Source organism: Colletes gigas, unplaced genomic scaffold (assembly GCF_013123115.1).
Source record: "Colletes gigas isolate AHSC1104 unplaced genomic scaffold, ASM1312311v1 Colletes_gigas_Sc00001, whole genome shotgun sequence".
NCBI lineage: Eukaryota > Metazoa > Arthropoda > Insecta > Hymenoptera > Colletidae > Colletes > Colletes gigas.
The window spans coordinates 10,379,207-10,405,715 of record NW_025106630.1 but is presented as its reverse complement, the minus strand read 5'-3'; the positions used below and the strand labels follow the sequence as shown (position 1 = coordinate 10,405,715).

Below are 26,509 nucleotides of genomic sequence, written 5' to 3'. Positions count from 1 at the left end.
GAAGTACCAGGAGTTGTCAGCAGTGGTCAGCAAGGGTCAGCAGGGGACAGCAGAGGGATGCAGGGGCAAGCAGAGACCGGCAGGGGCAGGCAGTAACAAGTAGTAATCGTTATACGTTGTCGGAAGCATCAGGGATGGTCAGCAGTGGTCAGCGGAGGCCAGTGGAGGCCAGCAGTAGCAAGCAGTGGCAAGCAGAGACCAGCAGGGGCGACCAATAGCAAGTTGTAATCGTCATACTTTGTCAGAAGTATGAGGAATGGTCAGCAGCGGTCAGCAGAGGCCGGCGGAGGCAGGCAGAATGCAGTAGTAATCGTTATACGTTGTCAGAAATATAAGCGGTGGTCAGCGGAGGCCAGCAGAAACCAGTAGAGACCGCGAGACGTTGCCGGTAGCCTGTAGTAATCGTTATATATTGTCAGAAGTATCGGGAGTGGTCAGCAACGATCAGCAGAGGCCAGCGGAAGACTGTAGGAAAATTGATAAGTGAGCCTTTCTCTCTCGACTACCAAGAGACGGTCCGAAATTACGTCGGGGCAGCTTTGGAGAATCGAGAAAGAGTGCATGTTTGCCTTTGTCGACTTTCCGAAACTCCACGAGCTAACGTACGCGTGATCTGGCACGTGTGAGTCCGTCGATGCTTCTCTGACACCTCTGGTTTAAGTATGCCCTGTGCATAAAGCGACGAACGTCGAATTTAAACGAAAAGAGACTCGAAACTTTCAAGACTGTAAGGTTTCGAACGGCTTTTAATATTATTCGATATCTGCCAGAAGTTCTTGAATGGCTCGACAGGTCGCGAAATTTTAAAGTCTTGAATTTCTGTACTCTTAACCAAAAAATGAAATTCACGTATCAACGAAGCTCGACGGTATATTGTATGTTGCGTGTTTCTATGAATAAAATCGTCTAACATGCTACGATCATGTATTTACTCGCCCTTTACAGTCCCAGTGCGTATTAATTTGCCGCACAGCTTCTAACGGTTGCATGGACTGGCGGACCGAAAACGCGACAAAGGAACGTTCTTAACCTAACAACGAGAATAATTTATAGAACGCTAACGAGGCGTAAAATCAAAGGCGAGTAATTCGACGCTCGGCGTCGATTCCGCGGAAACACAGTATCGCAATTACTCACGGGAAATCAACGTGCTGCGGGCACGAGAGATTCGAGCAACGTTCTATCGTCGTTGTATCGCTTGTTTTTTCATCCAGCCGCGATAAATTCGTCGCGGAAAAATATTTGCACAGTTATTGGATCGGACACGAAAGTCGACGCATATTCGGCGCGCGTGGTACGCGATGGATCATATTTTCCATAACGAGCGTAGTCGATAATAATTGTATTTTTGTAAATATTGTTCCACGCATTTTAGAACGTTAAACGTTTGTATCGATAGAAACTAGAACCTATCTCGTTCATAACCGTTGTAACGCCATCTTGGTTCTTAAAGGGTTTTAGAACCATTGTGTACCAATATCTTTGACGATGCAATAAAAATGAACATCAATTCTTATTTGATTTTTTTATTTAATCCTATTTGTGTATAAAAAGATTGGGAATTACTGTACTAAAAACAATTCCTATCAACGGGGGGGGGATTACACGTGTACGAATTATATTACAATCGCAAAGGGCTAAGCGCCGGAAATTCTTTTCATCAGTCTGTGTAACATTCGATACCCGTCTCTTTACAAGATCTCCTCGCTACGTTAAACGTCCGCTGTCTGCCACGTGGATATCAGGACGGTTTGACTCAGGAGTCCGCCGAATACAGTACTGTCTCGCTTCCCGAAAACCAATCCGGGACCGCCATGTTTTTTCTTGGAACTGGTCGAGCTCGAACGGGCCGCTCGAAAAGGGGTTTTTAATTACACGGCTACCGGCCGTCCGAGCCGACGACACATAAACAAGGGCTAGGGGGGGCGATTCCGTCGCGAGCAAGCGAGGGAGTACTGTACGCAACAAATATCGCCCGTAACATTTATCTAAAAGCATTTTTAAAACTAAGAAACGTAGCTATATTACAAGGGACTATGTTGCATAGTGTTTTACAAAGAAGATAGAATATTTGTCGCTATAAAAATCTTTTTCTTTACGGACAGTCTAGTGCAGTGTTTTTCAAAGTGAGGAGGGGGACGAAAGAAAATTTGCCACGTAGAGAAATGTGGATAACTTGAACGCTTCTTTCTAACAATATATTAGTCGTCGAAACTTGTCTCGAACATAGAAATTTTCTTTCTTGTAGAGGGGACGTAGATTAAAAAGTTTGGAAAACACTGGTCTAGTGGTCGAGTCTCGCGTTAAGCCACAATCCCACACATCTAACCTATAATATACTGCACATTTGAGGGGGCAATTCTTTCAACGAATTGTCCGTGGATTTCGAATACAAAAATGAAATGAATGAAAGTCAGTAAGAGTTCTCGTTTAAAATCGATTAAAATTCCCCATCGACGATTTATGGTCGATTCGCGTTATGGGTAATTATGGGTCAGCGTCGAGTCGGTCGGCACATTAAAGTCGCGACAAATATTCTTCTGTACTATTTACAGAACCACTTTGACGTGCCGGCTGGTTTTACGCTGACGTTACCCACGATGCGAAACTGGTCTAAACGCGTTAAGAGGTTATGCCACTACGACGTCGAAAGAGAGGTTACGTTTTACGAATTTTTCGTGACTAAACTATTGGCTCGATCGAAGCCTATATATTAAAAACTATTTCTTATGTTCGCATTAGATGCTGGGAAACAAAATGGCGATGCCCATAACCTGTACCTGGTTTTACATCAGAGCAATTGTAAAAATTCAGAAAACTTAGACATTTAGAAGAGAATAGGTTATTTTTAAGTCACCCAGGCTCTCTTTTATATTATTTTGTGGGGTTCAAGACTTTCGTTTTATTCGAAAAATATTATTTTTTCGTCGACGTGCGGGTAGCATAACCCATTAAACGGTCAAGTGGTTTCAGCGCCACGCGCCGCAGACATGAGGACGGGGCTTAACGCACGCATCGACGAACGCTCGCGAAACCGAGCGGTCGTTCGCAGAAGTCCGTGAACAATTTCGCAGTCGACGGTTTAAAAACGTTTTCGAACGGTCGCCGATCGGGGCTTGTATCGCGAGCGTTTTAAATTGATCCTGTTCAACCTTGACTCCCGATAGCTCTCGAGTTATTTTCACGTCGTTCGAACGGCTCGACCGAGGACGCCGAGGCCTGCACCTACCGTCGAGGCTAAATTTCTCCGTTTCGAGGCGAACCGTGCACCTCACCTAGCCTGGCCTAGCGTGATCAATAACGTATCTCTTGCTCGTCGCGTGCCCCGTGCAACGCGACATATTGCAACGAGTCCTCCCTGGCCGTTCCGAAATTGCTTCAAAGCGACTCTAACGGATCGAAACTCGGTCAAACTCCCCGGGAGACCCAAAGTCGAATGTTTCCCATGGGACGCGATCGATATTCCGTGAGAAATCGCAGGAAAACGAGCATGAGTATTACAACTATAGATCCCCGTTCACACAAGACATTGTGTATTCTGCTCCTCGTTTACAGAAGAGTTTCATAGAGGTTACGTTTGGGTCAGCCTGCCCCGTGGTCTCTCTTTCCGTCGTTGTTCCCTCTCCGACTACTGGGACTCGACTGTTGCACCGGACAGTCGCGCGACGCATCTTTTTGCAACGCGAGGAAGTTCGTTTCCACGAAACTATCGGGCGTAGCGCTGCCAGTCGTTCCTGGCGGTCGAGTCCGTTCGTCGATCGACCTTAAAATCGTTACGTCCTACGAACACGGGAGTTCCTAAAGGGCGGTCCGGAGGAATTCCTCGAAGGCTTTTCGCGGATTTTGCACGATCGTTACGGGCGTGAAATCCACGCGGCGTGGCTTCCTCTCCGGGGCCCCCGGTGTCTCGCGAAAGGCAAAAGAGGAACGGTCGAGCGAGAGACCGTCGCGAGGAGCAGCAGGGGGCGGAGGGGAACAGGGAGTAGGTGCACGAGGTGGGGTGGGTGGGGGAGAAAAGGCGAAGTCGACGACGACGAAGAAGAAAGAGATCGACCACCGCCCTCGGTCGACAATCAACGGAGAAGGGGAAGGCCGACGTCGGCGTCACTCTAGGCTCCTGCTTGCAGCGAACCTTAGTTCGAGGTGGAGGGCGTCTTGGGAGGCTGGAAGGGGTTCCATTTCAGACACTCCGGATCGATCTCTTTGTAGACGGGCCCCCGTCTCTTCACCCTCTCCTTGTAGTCGTCGATCACGTCCTGAAATTATTTCAACGGTTCTCCACCGGTACGTTTTCCCCCTTTTTCCTTTACCTTTCTTTCTCGCTTTTACACCGACGGGGCCGGTCGACCTTCTGCGAGAATTTTCCGTTTCGCGGGCCACCCGGACCGGGATCGCGGCGATAAAACGGCACCGCGACGCTCTTGAACGCTGCTCGTCGACGTCTTTTGGAATCATTGTACACGGTTTGTCCCAAAAATACCTGAACTTTTTTCATTTTCACAGCGGCGTGTAACAACGAAGCCTAACCTAACCCGTCGTACAAAATAATTTCTTTTGGACGTTCGTCCCACCGTACGAGGAATTTAACCGTGATAAATATGAAACGATCCGCCCATACTTTCTGTACGTTTGCCTCGCCGGATACAAAATAATCGTAAACGAGAATTTGATCGCGTTTTGAAGAAACAATTTCGAACAGTTCCGCCTTATGGTTTAGTAATATATAAAAATAATTATAAACGAGAAATCGAGCCGCAGAGGTGGGTCGGTATTTCGGAACAAATTTCAAATAATTTCGAACATTTCTGCGGTCCCGTGTGCTGTGCACCCGTTCCACGCCCCTGGTCATCGATGCGTGCTACTTTTTGGCTTCCAAAGGTGTTGTAGCGCTCAGTCACCCGTGGTATTCGCTTGATTTGGCACTCTGCGACTATTTTTTATTTCCTAAATTACAAGAAAAGCAGTTCAACGCGACATCGAGCACTCGGTGCGGCTTTCGATCGCCTTCTTTCACGCCGTGTCTCGAAGCAGGCGTGTGTCGTGGATGTATCGACAGCTTCTATGGACGTCGCGAAACGTGTATCTTATATTTTTTTGCAGAAAAGGAATACTCGATGATCGACAGCAGAAGTTATCGTTTCACGAGAGAGAAAGAGAGAGAGCGATTTTCATTCAAGTTCGGAAACTTTTAGGATAGACCGTGTACCAGCAGCTTTTCCTTTTAACTTTCGCGAACTTTTCCGACGCTACGGTCGCGTTTCGAGTTCCCGAAGGCAAATACAACTTAACCCTTTCACGACAGGCGGCAGCCTACGTTAAATGGCGAACAGAGTCTGCGTAAAATTAGCGCGGAACTCGACTATATCGCGGAAATTATTGATTCGGATGAAAGTCGGTTGAATCGAAAATGGAAAGATTTTGTACCACACCCTTTGATGCCCAACCCTTATTTTTTCTATCAAAACCTTTGGGAAGCAAGATGCTTTTTAAACAAAAATTCTAAATTGGCAAACCACCCCTCAGAGCTCACAGTATATCAGGCAAAATCGATGCAGTGGTCTCGGTTCATACACGGGGTGTTCAACCCTTCGCACTCCGAGGACTCTATTTAACGCGAACGACTAGGAACTCTAGGGCAATTTTGTTTCCCTACGAAAATTTATATTCATAGTTGATCTATTTCATATTAATAGACTGTGGATCTTTATGCAAATTCATATTTTTATTAATACAATTAATGAAATCGGAGCTTTGTAGAGGGTTGTCTCAACCCCTAAATATTAGGTCGTCCCATATGTTCGTGCCGAGTTTTCTACTGCAACTTGAAGTAATATTTTAAACATATGATGGAATTTTATGAAAAATAGTAAACCTCTTTTCATTCAACAACTCCTTCCTCTTCTTTTGGCAAAGCCATTGTATCGTCGCTCCAAAACTTGCTGGATATTTTATTCAAATTTAGTTTAACGCTTTTCATTAAAACGTTGACATTTTCAAATTGTTTATCCACTAATAAGACAGGAGATTGTTATATTTTATATCTTATAAGATTCGGTTTTATTATATGCTAACAGAAATATTTGTTCCATAAGCTAGTGTGGATTCCAAACTTCGAACTTTGACACAATATCTATTTCTTTCAAATTTCTATGAATTGTTGATGTTACTATGTTTGAAATTTCAGAAATCACCTCAACTGACAAATTTTCTTTGTTTTCTATTAGATTACAAATTTTATCCTCATCAATTACAGAATATTGAACGGCACGAACTTATGGGACGACCTAATATAATAATTCTTATATTTTTGTGTAACAAGTGAATTCTGTAGTTTTTTGGGAATGAAAATTTCTCATAAATGCACAGACATCCGCAGTCTATATATTAGTTTTGTTTTATTGGAAGCTTCGTGGTATCGCGAGATGATTTTTAAATAAATTCGTAGGCGTGTGCACTGTAGCGGCCATAAGTCGCGAAAGGGTTAATGCTCGCGTGAAATTCTGCAGGTCACCTTACCAGTGGCGTCACTAGGATTGATTTTTCCCCATGGACCCCTTCTACCAGACCACACAGAATCCTCACTAATGTTCTTTTGTATTAATAACATTAATCAATCGTAATTCCAGTATATCGCTTACAAAGGGTTAAAACCACCCCCGTAACGACAACAACGGCGACACGAATTTTCCAATTTTAATTCTAATCGTTTCTAAATTTCCATGCATTCGAAACGAAGGGTTTGGTTAGGAGACAACGGAAATAAATAATAAACGTTTAACCCTTTCATTCCCAAATAATCGACAACTCACAGGAGAAGGTATTTGTATTTCCGTCCATATAAAATCACAAAAGATCGATTTACGAAAACGTTCGAGCACAGTTTATCGTTTCTCTTTTTATTGCAAGTACGTAAGATAATTTGCATTGCAAAGCTGTATTACACGACGTGAACCCTTTCTCTTGCCTTTGGTCCGTAAATCCACCTGAAATATTTCAAGGATGTTATACTTTTCCAAATTTATATTCGCATTTATAGTAACATTTATCGTCGTGCTAAAAGGGCGTCCACGCGATCGATGGGAATACACTGTACTTTATCGCGAGCATTTTTTATCATCACCGTTTATGCAAAATTCAAACGAACCAATATATTCACAAATTTGAAAATCGAAAACGATCGAACGGTTCGAAATGCGTTTGCCATGGTGCCGGCAGTGGGAACGAAAGGGTTAACAAACTATTGATATAGTGATGAATTTGTTTCGATATTAACCCTCGCAAAGTAAGACCAAATAAAATCGTTCCGGGCAAAGTATTCCAAAATCGAGCCAAAAAAAAGAAATATCGTTCAACCCCCGCACAGTGGTCTGATCCCCAGAGACTGTGATTGCGTGTTTAATTATGAAAACGGGGGTACAGAAAAATTAGCACACCCCTGATCGAGCAGCCATTGTTCGATGGGGCCCCATACACCCTCTGCGCCCACCTAGTGAAGCCACTGTACCTTACCCAAGATCGCACGCCGTGCAACAAAGCCTCCTTCGGTGGCTTTCGCGACGGAAGCCGCTCGCATCCCCCTGCAATTTATGCGCGCGTAACTTCGAAAGGGCGCGGGACATTCGGGCTCGTAATTTCGTTACGAGTTGTCCGTCGTCGACGAGCTTTTCTCGAGCGAACCGCCTTGCGTAAATCACGCGACACACGATGACACGAGATCGTTCGTGGAGGAGAACTTCGAGGGGTGTGTGTACGTGTAGGGGTTTAAAAACGAGCGTTATCCGGCGAGGAGACGCGAGCGTAGCGAACCCCTCGTGTATCCTCGAGACAAATTAGAATCACAAAGGGGTGGAGAAACTTACCTGTTTCTTCAGAATGATATGCTTGCCCTTCCAGTACTTCATCATACCGAGGGCCTGCAGGGTGCTGACTATGTCGTACGAGTCGATGGCCATCTCCTTGCTGATGTCTGAAAAGACGACACGCGAACGGAACGATAGCGAGAAACGAGCAACGAAACAGGACCGGGAGGGGGGGTGTGGTGGGTCTCGTATTGCGTCGGGACGTCCTCGACGTCCTCGACGCCGGGGCGCTCGAAATAATACATTACCTTTAACGGAGAGTTCCTTGCCCCCGAAGTTGCAGAGGTACTGCAGCAAAACGTCCTTCCAGTAGCTGCGATACGAGATCAAGCCCAGATCCGATAAAGGCTTCTCGGGCGAGCCAATCTTTTTCTCGACCCTGGTCAATAAGTAACCTGCGCAAAAGAACGTCCGGTTTGGTCATCTCGGCCCGTCGACGGGAAAGCCGGGGGGCCGGCTGTATTTTCGCGTCAATTGCGACCGCACGATCGTGCAACGGGGGGAAAGAGATCGCAATCGGGGCACCGTCGTGCTGCCATTTTCTACTCCCGTAACCCGTTCTAATGTCTTTATCGCGCGCCGGAAGCCTGGCGAACCTATTTTTCACAATCTCGTGCCGCAGCGACGATTTATTCAAAAATATCGAACGATTTGGTTTACGTTTAAGCGTTAAAAACATAAAATTCACGACTATGGGAAGAATAGTAGCCTTGGATCAAAATCGACCCACCGGGAGGCAACGCGTTACGGTGTAATATACGCGATTTGGTTTACGTTTGAGAGTTAAAGACATAAAATTCACGACTATGGGAAGAATACTAGCTTTGGGTCAAAATTGATCCACCAGTAGGGAACGCGTTACGGTGTAATATAATTACGTCACGATCTATGGTAAATGGGAGATTGTACTCGTTACGGTTCTCGAGACAAGAATTGAATTCTTCTCCGATGATTGGTGGTGGAGCGTTGCGTAACCTAACAGTGACTTATGCTGTCGGATACCTAGCATAACCGTCTTCAGAAAATGTAATCTTAAGTGGACAGTTGGAACTTTCACTGGGCTGTTGAGGCTCCGGCGAGTACCAGGTTTATGACTCGAACGGTTATTTTCGATCGGCTGCATCGGTCTAGCAAATGCATTTAAATAGGTACGAAGTGTCGTAAACCTGGGGGCTGGGAAGCTTACAAGGTAATAGATACGGGCCTCTTTTCGTGAAACCTTTGCACGAACGTTCGTCGGACCTAAGAATCGAACCGTAATTTGTTTTTGCCACGATTTTACTTCAGAGAGGACTTTTTTTTTATCCGGGCTCCTCCATTTAAGTACCCCCGTAAATCATAATCGAAAAAAGCACCATCTAATTTTTTGTCCTCTCGTTCGAGGCTAGAAGAACCCCATTCTATTCTTTATTCCATAAACGAGAGACAATTATCGTGCTCACTACTCGCCAGCAGAGGGCTACGCTCGACACCTTTCTCGCAAGCACTCGATCATCTTTTCCATTTCTATATTATAAGCTCCTCGATCGATTATTAAGTGACTCAGCGTCTAAGGCAGAACCTGTTAGGATCTTTCTATATAAAATTTATATCGAAACGATTCCACTTGATACTACATGTCGCAAGAGTGTTTCGAGGTTAGGTAGAGGCGATCAGAGAATAGTCTCCTCCGAGTTAATAACGAAAATGAAGCGTTTAATGCTTTTAGGGTACCAAAAAGGAGAGCTTGTTTTAATCGGTGATTCCCCGTGCGTCGTTTATCGATCAGTTAGTCGAACGAAAAGCGGCCAATGGTGGAACGAGGGGGAGGAACACGAGCTCGCGTGCCGTAAGTGTTGCGTAATCGCGAAATTCGGAGTCACGATGTACGATATCGCGCAAGTAGGAAGACGTATGTCCGCGAGCCCCGTCGTATACTGAAGAGGGAGGGGACTTATACACGGGTCCTTCTCCGCACGGACTATTAAACGGACCATGAAATTCCGATTACGCGAGACACACCGATGGCCGTCGAAGCCGCATAGGTACAGGAGGCGGTGCGCCCGCATACGTGCACACGCACGGACACACGTAACCGCCGGTGAATCGACGCCACCGCTATAAGCCATTTCTGGTGTCAGTGACCGGCGAAGGATGAAGCGCCGCGGCGCAGTGCCGTATCGAAAAGTAATTTCGACAACCTGGACCACCCGTTCCCGTCGAAAACAAAAACTACGTCCCTTTGAACCACTCGAAGAACTCGAGTCGAGCAAAATTTGATTCGTTTAGGAATTTTTACTTGCGTAATTTTCATGCAATTGAGAATATTCATAATGTCGTAATTTCGATCGTTGCGAATGGTAACGGGAGAAAAAATTTTTAAGTATAAAGTATCGTTTCTGAGAGGAACTCCCCGACGATACGGCACTGCCGATGTCCGGCTGGCTCCTGAAGTCCGGTTGAACGTCCGTTCCGCCTCGATTGTTTGAAGTATCCTGCATCGAAGAAAAATGGCCGACCGTAGGATCATCCGAGAACTCGTGAATGAACTTCGAATCGGGGCAGCTTCGCGCGATCCTCTTCACGAGGCGCGATTCTAATTCTTGCATCATAAGATTATGAAAAATAAGCAAAAGTTTTAGTCAGACGAAGAATCCCTTTCTCAAATTAATTTTCAAGATGGTCCAGTTTTGCAAACTAACGATTCAATTACGTCAATGAGGAACGAGAAATGCAATCAGCTTGGACGCCAGCTGGTTCGATTCGCGTCTAAGGTTTCCCGTATCACGACCGTGCTAACTAATCGACTAATTAAATAAATCGAATCGGTCATCGATGCCACGAGAACTAAACCAATTTCTCCGGGTTTATATGGGTCGTCCGTTACATTCCCGAGAAGCAGGCGCGAGTCTGTATTGATTCTGCATTGGTACGCTGGTGCACTTAAAAAGGCACGCGAGCCCATCGATCCGAGGATATTTCGGCTCCGTCGAGCGCCTGGCTTTCCCGCGGATCGTGCAACCAAACGATCAAACCGAACGTACGCCTAACTGCAGCAATGTCTTTCGGTTTGTTGCAAATTCCACCCCTACGGGTTGCTACAAAGTTATCCCCACCACGTTCCCAAGCACGACGATGATAAGTCACCGGTGACCGTACTATGGACTTTACGCGTTTATAGCGTATGCAGATATGGAAAACACGCGTTAAACGCACAGGGAACGTATACACTTATGCAAAATGAAATACACAATCGTCGAACACCGCGAAAACATTTTCATACAAGCGCAAACGAAATTCGTTCATTTATTTATAAACGATTTGTAAATTCATGAATTTATACAGGGTCTCCGTTAATTTCTGTATTGAAAGATGTAGGCAATTCACTATAAAAGTGCCTGGGGGTTTTAATAAGCAACGAATCCGGTCAATAGGGAATTTATAAATTTATGAACTCCGTATGAATAAATGACAGACCTACATTCGGTCGCTGATGGAAATAACCTTACATAGGTGTGAACGTTTGTACTTGAATTATAGAGCTGCTCGGATAGGCGCGTACGCTCGAACTTATCAAAATTTAAATCGACAGGCCTATATTCAGTCACGGTCGAAAGCAGCTCCGGATAGGCGCGAGCGTTCGAACACATTAAAAGTTAAATGGACAGACCTATACTCAGCGATACGTGTAACCTGTACACGTGTAAAACAACAGGTACACCGTCGTCGAACTTTTTCTATTTTTCACGCGTGGCAAAAACAGGCGTGGCAGTCGACTGGCTGTCTCTCGGAATTTTTTCCTCGAAAATGCATACGATTTCCGGGATATGTCTATTCACCAAAAATGATTGCAATTGACCCCTGCGGACGACAATAATTTTTTTAGAACAATTTGAAAATTTTATTTTTCGCCGAAATATTTAGGCACATACTCGAATTTTTTTCTAGAAAATGGGTAGGATTTCGGGGGTATGTGTAATGACCAAAAATGATTGCAATCGACCCCTGCAGTCGAAAATAATTTTTTTAGAAGAATTTGAAAATTTTATTTTTCGCCGAAAGTTTAGGCACTTACAGAATTTTTTTCTCGAAAGTGTGTACGATTTCGGGGGTATGTCTATTCACCAAATATGATTGGAATTTACCCCTGCAGTCGAAAATAATTTTTTTAGAAGAATTTGAAAATTTTTTTTTTCGCCGAAGGTTTTGGCACTTTCAGAATTTTTTTCTCGAAAGTGCGTAGGATTTCGGAGGTATGTCTATTTACCAAAAGTGATTGCAATTGACCCCTGCAGACGAAAATAATTTTTTGTGAAACGACAAAGTCCGTCGATAACGAGGTTCACAGCCGTTCGCGCGGAGACTTTCCGCGTCAGGAGGTTCGCGAGGTTCGACGACCGTTGGTCCCGGGGTATCCTCGCGGAAGCATCCGGCGGTGCAATGCTCCCGAAATAACCGCGGAATTCTCATTACGTGAATAATCGAGATCGAGACGATAGCGGGGCGTTTCGCGTCCCCAGAAAACGAAATGAAAGAGATCGCCGGTAGTCCCAGGTGTCGGGAAAAGGGGGGGTGGGTGAGGACAAAAACGACGGTGGAAGACTTTTGTAGAGTAAACCGAGAGGTAGCCCGCGAGAGGACCGGTCCTGCGTCGAGCTTATTCCAGGACATCCCGGAGCCCGAGGGGTTCAACGACCATCCTCCGCCTCCGCCTCCTCTTTCTTCTCCAGCTTTCTGGACCAGGAGAGGACACGGTCTACCTTCTATCTCTGCACCAGCCGCCGCCACCCTCTCCCGATTCTTTCACCGCCACACCTCCTCTTTCTACGACGTGGCGCGGCTCGGTTCTACGCGACCATGATTCCTCCTTGTCTCTGTTCCGACGCCGGCGATAGCTACGGGAATAGGCAGAGCGCATTCATTACGCGTTCAGTTTGCAGACTTTCGGGATCTCGTCGGTGGTTCCGAGGCGGTGGTGGTGGAGGAATCGAGGAAGAGGAGAGCGCGTTGACTAGAAGGACGAGAGAACAACGGCGACGAGGGTTGAAGAGGAAGCGGCACCGACAGGGGCGGGAAGGGAGGGAGGGGGAGGGGGTGGATGGATCGGCGTGACAGCAGCCCGGTCGGGGAAGGTTCATGGACTCTCTCGTCTCCCTCCGCCTCCTCCTCTTTCGCGGTGTGGCTACCCTACGCGGAGGAAAAAGGCGTCGGTGGCCCTGCCAATCCTACGCCCTACGAGGCACTCGTGGGGCGAGGTCACGAGAGGTCATGCGATTGCGAGCCCTACGCCGGTTCGAATCGAACCAGGTGGAAACCGCTATAGGACCGACCTGTGCTAGCCCACTGGCTCGATCAAGGGCCGGAAAGGGTGTACAGGGTGTGTCTGACGCGGTACCTTTCTTAAGTAAAGGGGTCTAGTTGGAATAATGAACAATTTTCTGGATCGAAAGATTGGACCAAACTATAGTTAAACCCGACTTGGTTTGACTTTCGTAGAATTTATGGCTTTCTCGTTACACCGGGACCCTTGACATTGGACACATGTGTAAATGTCCGAGGATTAGGTGGCAGCTATCGAGTGTCGGAGATCGTTCGAGGAAGCAGTAAACGCGAGAAGATGACGGGCAGCGTTGTAAAGCAACTAGGAATTGGAATACCGTTCCCAAAGGGTACGGGCACGAAGTGGGTTAAGACTAGAGTGCCTTCGTTCGATAGCACTGATGTAACAACCTTTCGAATCGAAGATAACGTCGAGGATCGGGATAGCCAGCGACGCAAGTGTTCCGAGTGCAAAGGGGTTAACAATCTCTTTAGTCCGCAGAGTTGCTACTGCTCGAGGCCTCCGAGTGTAAAAGTGCGTCCAGACACTCCAACGCTGGCGAAAAACATTTCCAAAAGGACACGGCTTGCACTCGAAAGCCTCGAAGCAATACCCAAAACCTCGAACGACCCTTTGGTGACCTGTGAAACTGGGTACTTTTAACTTCATAGTATCGTAGGCGACGTCGAGAAGAATTCAACTGTCGGATGACACTGAAGGAAAAATAGGGCTGAAAAATGGTGGGGACTAGTTCTCGTGCCTCACCCTGTACCCATAAAATATTATCCAAGATAGCAAAGACAGTTCCCAGAACCGTGTGCACCGTCGTTTCCTGTTGTTCATAATGAATCCGTCTCTCGTTTCCAGTGGAAAAAGAAGCAATTGCTTGCTGGCCTAACGTGTCCATGATTTTGCGAGGACACGCGTACCGCGACCACGTGGTCCGTGGAGTCCGACGAGCAGACACCGCGAGCCACGCAGCGAAAGGTCAACGGTCCTCGCCGTCGAGTTTTCCCGAACAGCCCTAGATTCCGGCATCGGCGTCTCGCTAGGAATTCCTCGATGGAACAAGGTGCATCGGACACACCCCGTGCGCGAGAGACGTATCCCGGTCCGCGTCTGTGTGCACGCGCGTGTAAGCCAACGGGCAGGTAGAGAGAGAGCGGCGGCTGGCGACTCCGCGGCGTTCCGTGGGGGTCGATCGATGCGGCGAGACGCCGGGCGTCGCACTTTCCGCAAACCATTCCACTCCAGCCTACACACACTGCTATCCCCGTCACCACTACCACCGCGATCCGATCCCGCCGCGCGGCCACACCGCCCGACACCAACGCCGGGACAAACCGAGTATAGCGTCTCTCGCGCCGCGGCAGCCCCTGCGGAAAACCCGCCAGGGCTACGCCACCCCCCACCCCCCACCATCGCTCCAAACCGTCCTCCACCACCTCCCCCTACCACCGCCGCCCCCCGACTACGATTCTCGACGATTCCGTCCGCATAGTACGTCGACCCACAACCCCAGCCACCTAGCCCCGTGCACCCTTCTCCCTTGATCGCCGTGCTACCCCTACGCGCGCGACCCACACTCCCGCCCGACTCGTCGGCATCAATGAAAATGACGTCACGGCAAAAAGCTCGCGTTTAATTATCAACGTTCTACGCTCTTCGCGGTGTAGTAGCAAGAGAAGGGGGGCACCAGGGGGCGAGAAGGGTGGAAACTAGGGACGAGAGGGTGGGGGGGCAGACGTTTTCGTGCGAGCATTTCTACGTCGCGGAGACGATCGTAACTCCCGGGGACGAGTATCACACTACTCCACCGCGTCCCCCGCGCCGCTCTCAACCCCGTTTTCTTTCTTCCGCGACGTTTCCAGCAGACGCGTAAACAGGGGACAACGAGGGGAGAACGGACCTTTCTTCCACGTCTGCTTGGATCGGCGGATCGAGGCCGCGGGGAACCACCCGGCGCATCTCGATCTCTCGAATCCTCCGCCTTTCATCTTTTGGTACCGGAGAGCCAACGATTCCGGGTTTCGCCCCCGTGATAACGATCGAAGAATGGAAACGAGAAACGAGTCGAATGAGAATGTTGGATTTACAAAAATCATCTCCAGTGACGATTGTATATGTCTCGAGTTTTAGCCATGGGTTCTACGAACTCAATGGTGTTTATTATAGAAAGATAAGAGTTCTTAGACATATCATTTAATAAAAAGTACATTCTATCAGTAATTATTGTCGTTTCATTCGAATCACACGTCCCATAGTCCTACCTTTTCCAACAGAGAATAATGATAAAAATGATAAAACTTTTGTTTTATCAGGCGTTCAAAAATGCTGGGACGCTGGCGTCGGTACGTTCCTGTATAACGTACGACCGAATGACATTTTTGTGGCAGATCGATAATACATGTTATGCGTATTTAACTCTCAGAATACCTTGTGGCTGTCCGTAAAGCCCATTCACAAAAATATGATTTTTAAAACCGATACCACGAACGTTCTGGATAAAACTCGACGTAATATTATGAGGGTGATATTCATTCATGGTTTTTTAATACACGTAACACGGATGTTACTTCTATTTTTCCATTGTTCCGATTAAAACTCGTTTCTCTTTTCTGTATGTTGAAACGTTTATAAATGTTCAATTATTCGGCACGGTGCTTTTCATGTGACGAGAGATTATTAGAGTGAAATCCTCTTAAACGTGATATTAATGATACAGAATGCTTGGTATCCGTAGCTGGTCAGTTATCGGTTCATTTTTATCCGAATAAATCTAGGTTCACGTTGATCGTGATCGAGGAATTCTTTGCGGCGCGTGCCAAATGATGGCTTTCAATCGTAGCGACCGCAACGTCGACGAAACCGAGCCACGAAAACCGCGGAGGCGGTTCCTCCTATAAACTCTGGCTCCTAATTCGGTTATCCTTTCGATTTCGTACGAGAGGATGTCGTCATCCTGTCCCCTTGGACGCGTCAAGGTCGGGCGAACGTGCGTGCGTGAAAAAGGAAGGAAGAAGAGAATAATCTGCACTCACTGAAATCGATGAGTAGCCGGCCGTAACCCTGGCGCTGATAAGGCGGTAACGTCAGAATGCAGGATACGTTGTAATTGAGGAAAGAGTTCTTTTCCTGAAACAGAACCAGAATGATTCAGAATTATCCATCGTCGCTAGCAATAAATTTCTATCGTAAACCGTGCGTTCGATGCTTAAATTTACTTTAAACATGACAACGCAGACATAACCTTTAAAACTGCGAACGAAAGTGCATATAATCGAACGAAAAGTTCAAGGGAACCATTTATGTATACCATAATTTAATCGTAATGTTTATTCTGATATACCGTTTTGTAATAGAACCAAAAAATCGACAGAATTACTAGAGACACCTCGTTTCAATTTCTCGTACTATGCCAGATCACGACGTACGCGAGCTCTGAGAATTTCACGAAACTTTTTTGTTCATTATGGTATACTTTGCTTATGCGAGCCTGCATAGGTCGGAAAGTAAAAAATGCGTGGGCGGTCGAGATTCCAAATCGTGTGCCGTTGACGCGAGGGTCGGATTTCAGTTCGAGAACGAGAAGGGAAATGTGAACCTTCCTCTCTCGCCTCCCACGAGACGGTTCGAAGTCACTTCGGGCAGCTTCGGAGGATCGAAAAAGAGAGCATGTGTCAGTATGCCTTTGTCGGCCCTCCGAAACATGGTGTGAGAAAGTGGAATGAGGTGTCTGGCATCTCTAACGCGAAGACCGATCTAGTATACTGGAAATAAAATCCCCTAGACGAAAAGTATAACAAGAACGTTGAGTTTGTCTGCTAGGAATGAACGTATAGGTTATGTCTTGCAAGGAAAGTGAAAAGATATACCAAAGAGAAACAAATATTATTTCTATGGAGTTTCTATGGAGGTTATAAAGGCACTAATGTTACAAGCATTGGTATTTAGCTTCCATGGAAGTCCCTGGTTAAAGGACGTCGACTTTTTCGTCCGCGTACATATGTTCAACGTTTGGAACACGGACGTGTTTACGCGGAAACGCAGAATAATATTTTTGTCCGCCCAGACAGGTTGCGTGTGCGGCAGACACAATATTGGGAGCGTTATGACGTTGCAGCGACACGAAAATGCGTCGCGACCTTCGTCACATGAAAACACAATGGGCTAACGATATTTTCGAACCGACCACGGTCGGCGTTCAAGAAGCCCATAATATGTTTTATTAAACGCGTTACCCCGCGACAGAGGAGCGTGAAACGTTCCAAATATTATTTTAACCCCTTGCCTGACTAGCCCAATGTGTTCATATACAGCATGTCCCATCTAACTTGATCTTTGAAGACATTCTAATTTCAATATTGTGGGCGATGGTATCGAAAGTATATTATTAAAATTTGGGGAAAATTGAATCATAGAATAGGAGAGAAATAACACAAAACTTTTCTCGATGATTTTTTTTACGTTCCAGTTAATAGAATCATCCTGTATGCGATACGTAAGCATCGACTAGCCCCGTGACATTCACGAGCCGCACGGTAACTTGCCGTTGAAACGTTGAAACGGTTCTTATCTGGCGTTAATCGGATACGGTAGTTTAAACACATGGGCGTCTATATAACCAAGGTCGGATATGGCTATATTTAGTGGCTCCTTTGTTATATACGATTTTAAGTGATGCTCCTCTGTCACAAATGATTTTAAATGGTTACAGAAATAAAAATCCAGCAGTTTTAAATTCGGGGAAGACGTACGGTCAGGCGTCAGGTCTTACATAACCTATCCACTTCGTGGAAGAATTATCTGGCTACACGGAAAAACCTTCCTTTAAGGAAAACGAGCAGAATAGTTTAGTAGAATCAGTTTATACTAGTTCAGTTTCTGATCAAGAGTCAGATCACACGAGTGGCTATATTACAGATGATGCAATAGGGCGGATGCTTATGTGAACTTTTATTATTGCTTTGATACAGAATGATTTTACTATTCGTAACTTTAAATGGAGGATATATTTAAGTGGTACACCATGTATAGCGTCGCGTCAAGTTTTCGACAACGTATTTTTTACCGTGACACCCAAGTGGGCGTATACCTATAAAAGCGACGTGCGTATCGCCTGGCCAGAGATTAGATAAATTTCGTGTGAAATTACATTTGGACGATGCTCGATGAATTTTTGAAATTCGCAGAACTTGTTCCGTTCTTTTTAAAATTGGATAGGAACAAAGCCAGGAATCCGATTCGAGAAAATCGACGTTAATATTTGGTTCCCCGCTGTAAACATAAAACAGTTCCGTTAGAACGTGCATCGTTGCATTGGCTTTTCGTGTTGTATCGAATGTGTGCGTGTACAGTCTCGCGTGACCGACTGTAGCTGCGGCGTACATCGAATCTGGGTTTCGAAACGAATTTAATTTCTGCATAGCAATGGTACGGACGTGATTACTTGTATTTCGAGCTGCACCGTTCGGCCGTTACGGGGCGAATTATGTCCGTCCTTCGAATCGCGTGATATGTTATCGTTTTATTACAATCCGATTATACGAGAATATTATTCAGTTCGAAGGTCTCGTTTTAATCGCGACGGTATTTATTTCGGAAAACGCGCGAAACAAAAGGGGAAGTGCTCGTCGAGCTTGCACGCGCGTCGACCGCCATTTAAAATGGCCACTATTGCCAAATCCGATCGGTAATCGTAGAAAATGGCGCCCGTTCAATTTCTCTTGTCCTTCGTAAGCGAGCAGAAGGTTTATCTCCAAGTTGGTGGAATAGTTCTTCGACCGCTGTTGGTACATCTTGCTGGGTCGAGCAATTTCTTCCCTTACTGTGGGAATACCGGTTTCTTTGACGATTTAACGATTCGGAACGTACCGACTTGCGTTCGATATGGTTCTTAGTTTCTTGCTTCGCAATTTCTCTATGATTTTTACGTCAGCGTCAGATGTCTGCTGTTAATTTCGAAGCAGAGTACAAACCTAACCTAACCCTGTCCAACGAAGTTCTAAATTCTATCGATGATGTGCGATCCGATGCTGAAGGTCGTTCGGAAATGATCTGCAATTCAGGACAGCTCGCTAACACTGCGATTCGCAGTCGTCTCATTATGGACTAGAGCCTTCGATTTTCTACGTGTCTTAAAATACACGTGAGACACGGACGCGTGAAAATAATTGCAATGAACAGGGTTTATACAACTAGACGGGCTCGTGTCCTTCGTGTAAATAAATGATTCGATTACCGTTAGGGTGCAAGTTCTACAAGAATGTTCTTGGTCCCAGAGAAGTCTCGTTCGATCGTACGAGAACCGATCGATTACGTACGATTCAAGCTTTTAGAGGTTAGGACGCTGGCGGAGATTCGTCGAGCCGTGGTCGAGGCCAACTCGCGCGTAGAATTCGTCGTTAATCATTCCACGCCCCACGGTCCCATTTCGACGGCGAAGAACGATCCCGGTACAACTCGAACACCCGGTATTTCCGGCCGTCGCAACCGTGCTGTTGCTAACTGCCGAGTGGGGCAGCAACGGTTCGAAGGACACACGACTCGGGAGAAGACTCGGCCATGGTGTGCGTGCGTGTTCGACGCTGGAGGGAAAAGGACGGGCAGAGGGACAAAGAGAGGAGCGAGAGCCGTGGATGGAAGAAGAAAAAGGTTTTCGGGGCCCTACGAGCGGGCCCCGTCGGCTGACCGTCGAATAGGCGAATCTCGTCGCGGAGAACTGCTAAAAGCCAGAGACAAAATATGGGATGAGCAGCACCGTTGAACTTTATACCGGCGACGAAGAAGCGTCTCGCGGCGAGCAGAGAGGGACAGGCGCGGAAGGAAAAGGGGGGGAGCAGCTAGACGGCGGATAGAAGGAGAGGAGAATACGAGAATCTGGGCCCCGCGACGTCCTTGGGCCAGTAGTCTCAGCTCCGTTCAGGGACGTCGAGACGTCCCCACCTTGGACGCGCGGACGCAACCGGAGGGCCCCTCGCGCGCTCTGCTTTTCCTCCCCGGTTGCTCTTTTATCCGTCTTTTTCTCGTTCGTTCGCGGGAGGTTCCGTCGCGGCGACAGAAACTTATCCCGACGAGGATCGATCGACGGGTGTCGGGTTGAGTCACGTTTCAGCGAAACGAACCGTGTCCCGGTTTTCCGTTTAAGGAAAGGAAAACCGCGAATGCCGCGCGATTAATAGCCGAGTCCATCCCCGGCTTTCGGATTTCAGATTTCCTTCGGCCAGGAATTCCGAACACGCCGGGACCTTCCGGACGGGCGTCGAGGAACGAGCCACTTATCGCGAACAGACGTATCGGGTTCTGAGGAAAGTTCGCGGCGCGTTTCTAACGGGCGACATTAACGGAGCGACGATTGTCGTTTCTCGTTAACACGGACACCGGCGAAATTTGCTTCGAATACTCGAACGATCTTAGTCGATTAACCTCTTGCACTGCACTGAAATTCGGGAGAAATCTGTACCTAACCTAATATCGGAACTTGAAACTCGATATGTCGATCGACGGAATATCGATAGTGCAAGGGGTTAATAGCGAATTAAAATGCTTGGAATAAATTTAATATTTCATTTATGAACCTTCAGCGCCTAACTTTGGAATAACCGAAACAAAATATTCCACAGAGTTTCGTCGTCCGATCCGTGGATTCACCCCTCCGAATATCATCGCAATCTCCGGTGGAACAACTGTCAGATTCCCTCGTTAGATTGTTGTAATTGTCTACTTCCTCGTTACAGTTGCTTAAATAAATTAGGCAGGCTATGCATAATTCCGCGATAATGCAATATAATTTGCGATAACGTAATTTCACGATCGCGTATGCCTAGTCATTCGTACGCTTTCCAGTATGATTTTGCAAAAACCGTTTTTCATCGACGCGAATAAATAATACTGTAATTCATCTATAAAATAAATCTTCGCGCCCTTTCGCGACGAAGAATCCTCTTCCTTTCCTCGTCCCGTTGACCGTTCCACGGCGTTCGGTTCCCGATCGCCGCGACACCGAGCAACACGAACAAAGCGATACGCGTCGCGGCGGAGTCGCCGAATGATAAGCTTTCCGCGTAACTTCGTCTCTTCCAGGGAACGATCGGTGCGCGCGCGTTATCGATCGTAGCCACTGAAAGGAGTCACCAACGGCGAGTGGCGTCGATCGTAAAAGGTCTCCCAATCGGTCAGTATCCTTTTCTGCGTATCGTCGTGCCATAAAGTGCAAAACGCCAAGAGCGAGCGAGCACACGCGCGACGACAGAGGCATCGGAACGCGTACGACCGACCGACCAAGCATCCTCCATCTACAGGGGCCGTTCCTCGCAACGGTCGTCGCGATTTTTACGCGCGTAAACGTGTCAACGAAGATAATTTTCCTTAGAAAGTTAACCTTCGTATCTGGTTACCGCAGATGTCTATCGCTAACCGACAGTTTTTTTTACGACACGAGCGCCACAGGCTCGCATTCGGATTAACTTGGAAACAGGGTCGAACGGATCGCAGGTTCATACAGACTTTGGTTAAGTTTTTACCATTTTAACGCGCAGCTGTCGGAATTAATGCTATTAACCCAGACTTTTTTTCCAACGTTGCCACGCGTTGTGGAACACCTTGTATCTGTCTCGTTCCTCGCGTGTTCATAAACACATTGCACACGGCCGGCGTACGTGTGGAAAGAATTGTGCGTAGGTGAACGAACGTCTGCACGGTTGCGCGACTAAGGCGAATAAAATAATTGTCTCCGTCTCTTTCTCTCGTCGAGCTTGAAACTCTGCAATTTTCGGTAGTGAAAAAGAACGCCCAATCGATCGTCGCGAGAAAAAGATTCGTACTTTGGCTCGCTTGGAGCGATTATTTTATATTATTGACTTTTCGACGGCGGACAAGCGTTAACACTTTGACGGCCGCTGTCACGTGTGCGTGATCTATTGTATCAGTCATCAATTCATCCTACATTCGACTTATTACGTTTGTTGTGGTTACATTTATGATTCCTTATGATAATATGGATAACATATAAAATTATTTCCAGGCCACTTTGTCAACGAAGTATCAAGCATTTTATTCGTACGACGGTTTCGGGCCTCGTGCTCGGAACCCTCTTCAGGTATGTATTTGCATATCAAACTTAACTAAGAACGGGGGAAAAATAATACAAACACGTGTGCGCTATCCGTACGTGTAAACTGGTCAAACTTGTTTTAGGACAAATAAAACAGCTACAAAGTAAATTAAACGAAATATAATAAGACAATCGTTCCATAAGGTTGATTCTCAGGGTGAACACGTGCCGGGGCAGAAAAACGACACGTTGATACGTGAGAACCGAGCGTCCATTTTTATTCGGCGGGAGAATTTTCAATTGCATACTGTCTTTGAACAGCACTGGCGCAGATCCGTTACGAGTCCGATTAATCGTCGCTCGGTTCGGACACTGGTCGCTTCGCGAATTCTTCGATCGCGCTCGAGACACGGTGTGAGCGTCGCTTAAAGGTTATACAGCTCCTCGCGACGGTCACTTCTATATTTAGATGCACCGAGTTTCCTCCTCCACTTTCTTTATACCGAACAAAGCGTTCCTCTTAACATACGGGGTGTACGCGAAGTTTCGTATGGTCTTCTTAGGCGTCAGCGTAGAAAATTCCTTCGAAATTCGCTTGGAAATCTTTCTAGAGTTCAACGGACAATCACGGTGCTCGCTAAGTTTTTAAGACACCGTTTACAAGGGGGGTAATTAAAAATGCAGCAGAAAATCTCTGAGGCATCCTAATGCAACGTATTTGCACGAATCAGAATCAATACCAGACTGCGGATGAGCTCGAGTGAGGCAACACTAAATGGATCGCGAGGATTATTGTCGAACACCGCTTTGGTGAATTTTCATTTATCGTAATTAGTAATCGTATTTATCTAATTTTTGTAAGTGAAGGTAGTTTTATTATTCGTCGAAGGACCAATATAATAAAGCTAGGGAAATGAATATCTCTGAAGGTAATAAACTTTATTGGGGATGGTTGGACGTTGGGCGAGAAAGATCGAGGAAAATCACGGATTCCGTCTTGGACGCCAGGCGAGAACCGTTAGCGGACCTTTCGAACAATAGGTTTTACAAGACGTTAGTCGTTATTAAAGATACAATGAAGTTGAAATCTAAAAAACGAACCGTGACTTTCCACTTAAACGATGGGGCCGTTTAGAAGACAAGAACGCCTCTAAAAAAACGCCGACGGTGTCCTTGTTCCAGAAGAGTTCGACGAATGAAAAACCGCGGCATCATGTTTGCTCGGTGGACGTTGAGTCATGGTCGCTCTCGCCAGCGGGCGAAAGCAGAAGAGTCTAAGGGAACTCTACCTTTTCCAGCGATCGAAAAATCAGTATTAAACGGGAATATCTTTTTAATAACAGATTTTATGGCCCCGCTGTCTCGTAGTCCCGGTCATACAAAAACGCAGTTTGTTAGCCGGCTAAATACTAGAATTAGTAGACTGTCTGTTAAAGGAAAAAAGTAATGATGGCGCGGTAGAACCGGATTATCTGACCGGAATTCTTCCATCTTTCAAGGGGAAGCCACATACTGTGGTCCCGAGTTCTTCATTCATCTTTTCTTTCCCCAGATGCAGAGGACACTCGGAACAATCTTAGAAAGTAACAAGGAACAACTTCTGTTTTCGTGGAACGGATTCTTTGAAATGCAGAAATGCCAGTGAAACTATTTTCTCTGTAACTTCGTCCAGGTTCGTACTGTCATGGCGTAGGCCCCCATAGGTAGTCATAACCGATACACTAAGTAGATTACTTGTTGACTCTTTTATAGGTAAAAACAAATGGCGTCATATGCCTAGACCTGACCTGGCTGTACCTAAACCAAAAATTATCTGGGCTCATTTTCACGTCTGATTTTGCAAGAAGATGACTTCTGATATCTTTGTCAGAGTGCTTGAACCCTTCCCAATAAAAATCATCCTAATATTGTGACGACTATTTGGACGAGTCCTGCAGCTTACAGCATAACAGTACGATCGACGACAAATTGTTCCAATTATTTCAAGACACCAGAAGAAAATAAATGTTGTGTTAAAATCTCTGTACACGTCTGCATTGATGAGAATAAAAATCATAGCAGAAGCAACAAGGACTAATTTCTTGAGCCAACAAACGTCCAGAAGCAAAGTTACGGGATCGGTGGATGGTCGTGAGGTCCTGTTATCCCACCGTCCAAGGGTTGATACGCGTTGCGGTTGTTTGGAGAAGAAATACAGAAAACAATAAGCGTGGTCGAGTAGCCTGTCCCTTCGGGTTTCTTGGCTCCGTGTGGCCAGACGAGGGCCGCGTCCCGAGGGACGTTGTAAATTTATCAATGGCAGATAGTACGAAAAGTGGAGGGTCGAACGAGCCCCGCGGATTATCCTCGACGCACCAAAGAGAAATCGTCACGGTTATATCCTCCTCCGCCTCATCCTCGATAGGTCTTCGTTCAGGCTGTTCCCTGGCCGAAAATTTCTGCGCAGACTTATTAATTGACGTCGCCCCCCCTTCCACTCTTCTTTCTCGAACCTTTCCTTTTGGCCGGAGCCCAAGCGTTCCCCGTTGGTTCCGGGGACCCCTTGTAGATTTCTGTTCGACCAATCAATCCGACGGGACCTCCGTTCCGCGAAAGAAGAATGGAGAAACGCGTAACGTCTAACCCGACTACGAAGAACTTTGTCTTTCTTGTCGTTCTTTAAAATTATCTTATTTAACACTGGATTGCCCAAGGAAGTCATTGTAACTTATTATCAATTAGAAAAACAATTATGTATATAATGACACAATTTCTTAGAATTTTGTGACTTTTTGTACAACATATAAATGCGTTTATTAATAATTGTAGTTACCTCACCATATATATGTATTATACCTATATTGCCCAGAAGCAGTAATTTTGACTGCTTGGGAAATTTTAAATGATCAAATGACTCTTATTATTGAATCGAGTAAATTTCTTATATTATCGGCTCTGTATTGAAATAACAGTTTTCATTTTTTTTTCGATTACCGACACATGATAACACACAAGTACATCATAAATTGTCGAATTGGGCGTATACTTGATAAGTTGCAGTTTCTCAATGAGCTAAAGTAGTACTTGTTGGTCGAATCATTATGCAGTGATACTTGTTCTAACAAGTTGTTTATTTTATTTCTTTTGCGCCCTAAATTCATAATATTAAAAATTAATTTTAAACAAATTTCTTTACACATTAGTTATTCTTTCACAATAGTCATTTTGACAAGCTAACTAACTAACTGACAAACTAACTAACTGACAAACTAACTAACTGACTACAAACTAACTAACTAACTGACAAACTATCAAACTAACTGCAAACTAACTAGGTATATACTAAGTTTCAGTCTTTCTAGTGTTAAAAAGAAAACAAACGTACCAGGTTGGAAAATAATCTGTTCGAATCGAATGTAAAATGGAGGCAGTTGTTTGGAGGTTGTCGAATTTTCTTCGTTTTGTTTTTTTAGTATTATAAGCTTGCTACAAGTGTTTGTGAATGAAATTTTGTACGAAGGATGCGAAAATTGCGAGGGAAGCCGCGTAGTCGACGTCCCACGTGCCCGTCGAACGTAGACAGACTCCTACTCGGAAATTTTCGATATCCTGCTCGAACAATGGCCTCTCGTGCAATCACGCCGCACTGCGGAAGGGAAAGCCCCGCGATCGATATGTCCGATCGATGACTGTTAACGAGGACGTTGGATAATTCGGAAGAGGGAACGTCGGGGCGATCTAAGCGCGTTTTAATACCGTTTAGAAGCAATGGGATACCGGGCAGGGTGGGTAGCTTAGGTAGACACTAGGAGCACGGGTTTTCCCCATCGGTGATGTATTTTCGTCGACGGAGTCGATGCTCGACGAAACGGTGTCGATCATCTCGAGCCAAGGACGAAGATCAAGTTTTACGATCGACGCTGTTTAATTCCCTTAGAATAGCTGTTCGATCTCATCGAAGATTGAAATTAAGCAAAAACCCTATTTTTACTATTCCCTATCGCGACGTTGCTCCGCGAAAAGAGGCTTTTCTGTTCGTACGGCGACAAGTTTTATTACATCTCTCGCGTGCAAAAGCGACCTCAGACGCGCACTCGAACGTATCAAAATTAAAATTGACAGACCTGTATTCAGTCACGGTTAGAAAAACACCCGGACAGGTGCAAACGTTTCAACGTATCAGCGTGTAAATTGACAGACCTGTATTCAGTCACGATACACGTGAACCATACGTGACGGGTCGCATGAGTCGCTGTGGGACCCGACGATGCCGCGAATAGAGTCTTCGCGGGTTTTACGTAGCGAAGGGGCGGTGCCACG

At 46.1% G+C, this 26,509-nt stretch overlaps 1 protein-coding gene across 4 annotated transcripts in view; it reads right to left on the bottom strand.

Moving 5' to 3' along the window:
- Positions 1-1,560: 1,560 nt before the first annotated feature.
- LOC122395701 (histone acetyltransferase KAT7) overlaps positions 1,561-26,509 on the bottom strand; it is a 40,106-nt gene continuing 15,157 nt past the window's right edge. The window contains exons 10-13 of one of the 4 annotated variants that reach the window (XM_043393524.1): positions 16,200-16,293; positions 8,108-8,254; positions 7,860-7,966; positions 1,561-4,944 (exon numbers count right to left, since the gene is read on the bottom strand). In XM_043393524.1, coding sequence (XP_043249459.1) covers positions 4,891-4,944; positions 7,860-7,966; positions 8,108-8,254; positions 16,200-16,293 — 402 coding nt within the window. In that variant the 3' untranslated portion in view covers positions 1,561-4,890. Of the gene's footprint in view, positions 4,945-6,788; positions 6,984-7,859; positions 7,967-8,107; positions 8,255-16,199; positions 16,294-26,509 lie in introns of those variants that run through there. The other 3 variants (XM_043393506.1, XM_043393499.1, XM_043393514.1) reach the window with 3 other exon arrangements.